General features: G+C 39.1%; 1 protein-coding gene across 1 annotated transcript in view; it reads right to left on the reverse strand.

The window, feature by feature from the left end:
• tbr1b (T-box brain transcription factor 1b) overlaps positions 1-2,993 on the reverse strand; it is a 10,084-nt gene extending 7,091 nt beyond the window's left edge. Inside the window, exon 1 of the mRNA XM_058393006.1 lies at positions 315-2,993. Within this exon, the coding sequence (XP_058248989.1) occupies positions 315-1,006 (692 nt within the window). The 5' untranslated portion in view covers positions 1,007-2,993. The remainder of the gene's footprint in view (positions 1-314) is intronic.
• Between the last annotated feature and the right edge of the window lie 3,822 nt (positions 2,994-6,815).

The raw sequence follows: 6,815 nt of genomic DNA on the forward strand, positions 1-6,815 counted from the left end.
AGGAACTCTATGAACTAAAACGAACGAAATAACTAAAAAAAAATTAATGAAAACTGAATGTAAGATTATAGTAAAAGTTTAAAAAATTAAACATTGTGATTATTGTTATGCGTTGAGAAACTATGTGCACTACGTGCGCCATAATTGTAGTAATCGTGTATTTATGTATATAATAAATATGCAAGTTAAATACCGTAAAATCGTAAAAATGTTCAGATTAATTTACTCTGAGTAATTACAACTATATTTTTTCTATTTAAACGTTGGTGATAAAAACGAAGAAAAACGAAATTGAAAAATCGCCGAACACCTACCGCCCTTGCTTGGTTATAATCATTTCGGTCTGATGTCGATGAAACTTCAGCCATAGTGCCCTGTTGCACAGGTAGATTTGTGCTTTACCGGGTATCAGTCCGGCCTGTGCCGAGCTGAACTGGTAGAAAGCGGCGCCTTGGTACGCGTGGCCGTACTGCTGCGCGTACGGGTAGCCGGCGCTCGGGTAGCCCTGTGGTGAAGTGTTACTCAGCAAACTGTTGTAAGCTCCGTTCGTTATGACAGGATGATGCGCCATGTAGCGACTCGGGCTTCCGATGGAAAATGCCGGGTGCGCTGGTCCATGCTGGCTGGGGTATGGGAACATGGCGGCGGGGCTGGCTGAGAGCGGCTGAGTTTGGCTGGACTGTGACAGGAGATACCTTTCTCCAGCAGATCCATCGAAGTTGTGACGAATGTCAGCGACTCCGTCGAGCGCTGGAGAGAGTTTGCCTCTCTGCACGTCTCCCGACGAGTCCTTAGAGTCGGCAAAATTGTCCGCCTCTGACTGATTCGTCATCCCAGCGGAGTTTTTTTTCAGGGGTGAACTTCTCTCCAGGTTGTCACGAGCAGATGTAATAGGATGGCCGTGCAAGGCGAGATCAGAAACCTCTGAGTTTGGGTAGCCACTGCCCACACTCAAACATTTCTTGGAGAGCGCGAGAGCTGGCGAGATGCAGTGCTCGAGCTGCATAGCTCTCGACGACGGCAAGCGGCAATTAACGCGTGCGACGTGAGACCGCAGGCTTAACGCCTCGCGAAGTTAACCCGGGAGAGAAAAAAAAACGCCTTCCCGCGGTCGGAGCTACTTTGCGCAAGAAAGCAAATCAGCCAGTTGACACTACCTTTTGCAATCGAGGGGGCTTTCGCTTTTCATTCCTGCCGCCTGCATCGTTAATGAATCGACTTTTGCTATTGGTTAACACGTGACAGTAATTTAATTAGACAGAACTTAATTAGGATAATCAAGGAGGCCCTTCACGCCACAGTGTATTCGCTTCTTGTGGCCAGTGATGTTTGTACACTGAAACTTGTGAAAACTGGGACTGGTGTAAATTTAGCTACTGCACAAGACAATAGTTTGATACGCCAAAATCATTACAATTACAAAATAATGGTAACAATCATAACCATTTTCATTGCCAATTATCAGTAATTACTGACCATCACTAATGCAATGTTTATACGGCATACCATTACAATGTAGATAAAATAATATTTCTTGATGATTAGTTTTATAATATATTTATTCCGTGAATAATTCTGCACACCTGAATCTACTCGTTAAAGGCGTAATAGTAAACACACCGTGTACGAGTCAAACGAAGCTTTATCATTAAAACAAGATAAAGTGCCAAGCAATGCGTTTCATCTCTTAAGATTTTGTGATGTGGCGTGAAACTGCCAGCTTTCTTTGTATATATATTTACTACTCCCCATGGGGAATCAATAATTTATCTGAGTGGGCTACTTCAGGTTCTGCATTAGAGTACACAACACGCGCACTCCAAAAAGGACTCATAAATAATAATAATAATAATAATAATAATAATAATAATAATAATAATAATATCATATTGTTTTTGCTTTAGCATGCATACAATAATATTAGAAAATTGAAAAGATCAACTGTAATTTGAAATCCAGTTCTATTTCAGTAGGAACCAAGGTAATTAATATGCATTAGTAACTCAAAAGCAAAAATTTACAGATACTATAGGAAAATACCTCATACAAAAGGAAGAGCATTAAAAATATATATTTAAAAAAAATGTTTGGTGATACTGACGTACGCATCAAGGAAAAGATTTTGTTTTAGTTTACTTTTTCGAGCAGCATTCCTCACAATGTCCATGCCTGACAGAGGACCAAAATTTGTCCTTTCATCCAATAAGAATAACATTTTTAATTCGCATTAAATTTATGTCGCCAGTTTGACGGTGAACAGTGGCTCTCCCAGCTACATCTCATTAAGTGCTGTTTATGTTATGAGTGTCCAGATTTCTTCTCTTTCTATTTCTGTTTTATTTTCTCCATGCTTCCATACTCCTTCTCAATCAACATTTTCAACAATCCTACATATGTGTATGGTCATATGTATATGAAGCGTCCAAGACGTTTACACATGCGGTTAGCAGATCTTTTTTTTTTTGCAAAGACATTGTGTTTCATTATATGCCATAGGCAGGGTGGAACCTGGATGGGATGTAAATAGCTCCTGATCGACTAGAACCCAAATTTTTAACCTGGAATGCGCGCGCATTTATGAGTGTAAAACAGCTCGGGTGAGTGTGAGCGCGGGGATGCGCGCCGAGGTGAGCGGACCTGCACTTCTAATGAACAGGCTTTCCGTTTCCGAGGCTAACAAGAAGGGTCATTAGAAAGGGGCAACTGGGTCCAGCAATCTATTCTCAAGGAACGTGCAAGCACAGGCTTGCCTGCATGCGCCTAACCAGCTGAATGAGCGGCTATCTTCTCCTTCTCATTATTCCCTCCGCCCTCTCTCTCTCTCTCTCTCTCTCTCTCTCTCTCTTTCTCTCTCTGTCTTGCCCGCTCTTTAATAAGCCTTTAACCAGACTTAGGCCTTACCGCTGCAGTCCTTATTGTTGACTCACCCAGCATGTATGTCTTGCCTTAAAGAAGTTGTTTTTCTTCCGACCTGTTATTCACCTCCTCTTCTTTTGTTGTGCATTAGACACCCCCCCTCCCTCATACCACCCCCCTCCCCCCCATCTTGTACTTTGCACTTATTAGCTCAGCCAGTGGCCGTAACCACAGAGAAAGGGCCTGGAGGGGGATTATCAATGCCAGGGCCAGTGCTGTGTCCCTCAGGGCATCATTGTGTGGAACACACAGCTTTTGCATCCTCAGGTGGGCATAAACACACGCCACTGACCCACGCACACAGGTGATGTGTTTCTCTGGTGCTTGCACATTACTCTAATTTGTTTGAGTGGTGCATTGTGCTTTTAATTATATGTTTGTGATATCTGTATTAATTATGTTTTACAATCTAAGTATTGGCCTAAATGTAATTAGTAACCTGTTATTTGCAGCCATTAGATTCTGCAGTTCTATCCTAATCAGTTCCATAAGAACGAAGCAAACTAAGCAGTCGTATGGACTATACAATAAGATGGTACTCAGTATGGAGAGTTTCATAATGGACACATTCTACTGTGTTGTAACGAGGCCTAATCTAATAACTACAGTGTCAGTGGCTCCAACTCAGAGTAGTAAATGAAACCCCAGTTTTCCAGTGATATTCAAAGAACCTCTAATGTGTCACCATTGTGAACAGCTTGAGTAAGTGACTTCAGGCAGGGAGGTGTTTGCTTTTGGTTTACCTCCTGGAGCCATCATGTTGGCATTGATCAGTCGTAAGATGCCAATAACCTGCTATATGAACAAGCCAAATGTCAGATCCTCTTATCAGCCTTGCAGAACCAGACATGTCCACTAAACCTCTCCACATCTGCCTGAGGCACAGTGCCAGCAGGCTTCACAAGCCACTTTACCTCAGGTATGCTTAAACCACTGAGCTAAGAAGGTCACATTGGCACTTTTTTATTACTAATGAAAAATAGGGCAGTTACCTAAAAGAAAATCAGGTAACTCTCTTTCAACTCTAGTAGTAAAGGAAAATGTTTGGTGCCCAGGTCTAAACTAATCACTGTCAGTAGCAGGAAGAGGAGGTTGCTGTAAGTGAGCACCAGCCCAGGGACTTTACCTAATGCCCGCTCTGTCACATCAATGACGGGATCATCGCACATCGAATGACAACAAAATTATAGCCAGGCTGGATATGGGGACAGAGGAGGCTGCCCCAGTCACAAACGATTGCTTTCTGTGAGCATGAAAGAGAGACTGTACAGAGTAAACACAGTACTGACAGCAGAGAGATGAAAAGCAAGAGCTCAAGGTTATTTGTGATTCATGGCAGGTAGTGGCTTATATTACAGTGTCAATAAAAATTTAATGGGAATGCATTTAAGATGGCCCTTAAGTTATTTATAAGTTGTTTGCTGAATGCAATATTGAAAAAAAAAAAAAAAAAAAAAAAATATATATATATATATATATATATATATATATATATATATATATATATATATATATATATATATATATATATAAAAGAATAAAAGAAAGTCCTTTTTAAAAATATTTCTCACTTTTACAGTGCCAGATTCCTCTCGGCTCCACTAATTATCTCATTAATAGTGTGGCTCCATTGTTTGCTATTAACATGAATTCTGACCGCTGTGGTGTCCTGTGGCTGGGTCGAGGCCTGTCACAAGGCATCAGGCAGCTCTTTGGAAAAAGGAGATGGGAGGTGGCCTGGTGTGGGCTGTGCGGACAGTTGTGGCTTTTAAAGCCTTATTAGCCTGAGTGGATCAAAGCCAGACCTGTATCATCCCCCGAGACACACTCCTACACCGCTCATTATTGATGTCCTTTTAGGTCCTCTGCTCAGGTGTCACTCATGTCTCTGTCAGAGCTGCCTTGGCTTGGTACAGGAGCCAGATTTTCTTGCCACACACACACACACACACACATTCAGGCATGAACATAGTGACAGGCTTCTGACTGTTCATTGACCCTCACTGCACACTTTCATTGCTCATTTGATATAAAATTGAAGCTGAAAATAAAAATAAAAATTTTGTATGAGATAGGTTATACTGTTCTGATTTTCAGAAAAATAGCACTAATTGCCCAAAACACTAACAAAATTGATGCTTTAAATTGCAGTTGGAACATTCTGTGGAAAATGATTAGAAAATCACATGACTCTATTGTATTTGTTATAGAATATAATAAACAGCAAATACATTCTCTTTCCCCTCAAACTGTTATTATTATTTTTATTATTTGTCCTTTTAACATTACAAATTCTGTTAGCTTAGTTAAAACAAAAGATTATTGCAACTAATGAGGAATCATTTAAATCATCCAAACATCTAACCATTTCTTCCTTCTATTGGACAGAATCACCTGCCATTATATTGGAAAATTACAACAACGGTTTCATCTTCAGACCAGCTGGGATTTGGAAAATAGATGGCCAACAACAGAGATGAAACATTCAGTCATTCTCATATTTTAATAAACCAGGCTTCTCTAAATTAAGAACATTCCACAGTGCCAATGATATACTGGCATACATTCACCAAGTCCTGATTCTCAAAGGAAACCCAGTGAAAGGCAGTACAATTTGTGTGCAGGCAGTGGAGTCCATAAGTATCACTGGAGAGTAATGCAATATTTGCTGATTTGTCTCTGTATCCCAATAAATTGGATTTTAAATGAAACAATCACCATGTGGTGCAAGTGTAAAACCGTTAATTCCTGGGGCTTTGCATCTACAGTATGCTTGGTGAATCATCTAGGTTATGTTGCATAAACTGAATTGCTGTTCTGTTCTAAGAGCCTTTCATCACATCTGAGTTTCGATAAAGCAGACAAGTCAGTGTGCATGGTTTCTAAATCTCACTGAGTGGAAAAGTTATGTAGTGAAATTGGCTGCTGAAAACATGTTCTACATTATGCATTACAAAGCTTTCTTCAGAGACAAAGAATAATCAGGAACATAATAGCAACCAAGAGTAATCAGTACATGATGCTTTACTCTGTTGTTTAAAATTCTCAACAAATTCCGGAATAAAAACTTGATAAAATATAATGACATTTTTACATGCAGGTTAAGAAGAACATCAAATTGTAATATACTAAGCTTTGCTATCATTTTGTTTCCAAGTTGGGACAATTCATTAATGAGCACTGTTTGACTAAAGTCAGTTTATGAGGTAAGTGAATTGGAGTCATTAACTGCAAAACAAACATTAATTAGGACAACGACAGAAGACACAATAAAGTTTGCCAAAGCCTCATTATACTGACAATATTTTAAGTTTACAAATAACAAACTAAGGTGCTTTACAGCCACTCAACCTTATTGTGCATTAAAATAACACTAGTACAGACATTCACAGAGGTTTTGCCCACTGAACATAAGCAGCAAAAAAATGGATTTTCACCTGACTTTTCGCTAATTAACCAATAGCCTAAAAAGGACAAAAAAATACAAAATATTAACTCTTACTTTCATGAGTTGTCTTGATTTTCAAGTTTATATGAGTTTATATGAGAATTTGTAGATGCAATTACCATTTAAACACAGAGATATGCAGTATTAGGGTCAAGAGATCTCCTAAATCCATATTGAATGAATTGATTGAATATTAATACATTTGTAGGCATAAATGAAGTGAACATCACATATGCAACATTTTACATGCCATTATTTAAAGAATTTCAGATCAATTTGTGAACTGAAATTGAGCTAAAACGTGTCTCTGCATTTATGTTGATTAAATCAATAAAAATTACAGCAATATAAAAACATGCTATATATTTTTTTTCTTTTAGCTGTTCTCTTTTTTTTTTCTTTGAACACATGCAGCACCCTGAACCTGGCCTGGATGTTCACAAGTATTTTT

This window comes from Hemibagrus wyckioides, linkage group LG06 (assembly GCF_019097595.1).
Source record: "Hemibagrus wyckioides isolate EC202008001 linkage group LG06, SWU_Hwy_1.0, whole genome shotgun sequence".
Taxonomy (NCBI): domain Eukaryota; kingdom Metazoa; phylum Chordata; class Actinopteri; order Siluriformes; family Bagridae; genus Hemibagrus; species Hemibagrus wyckioides.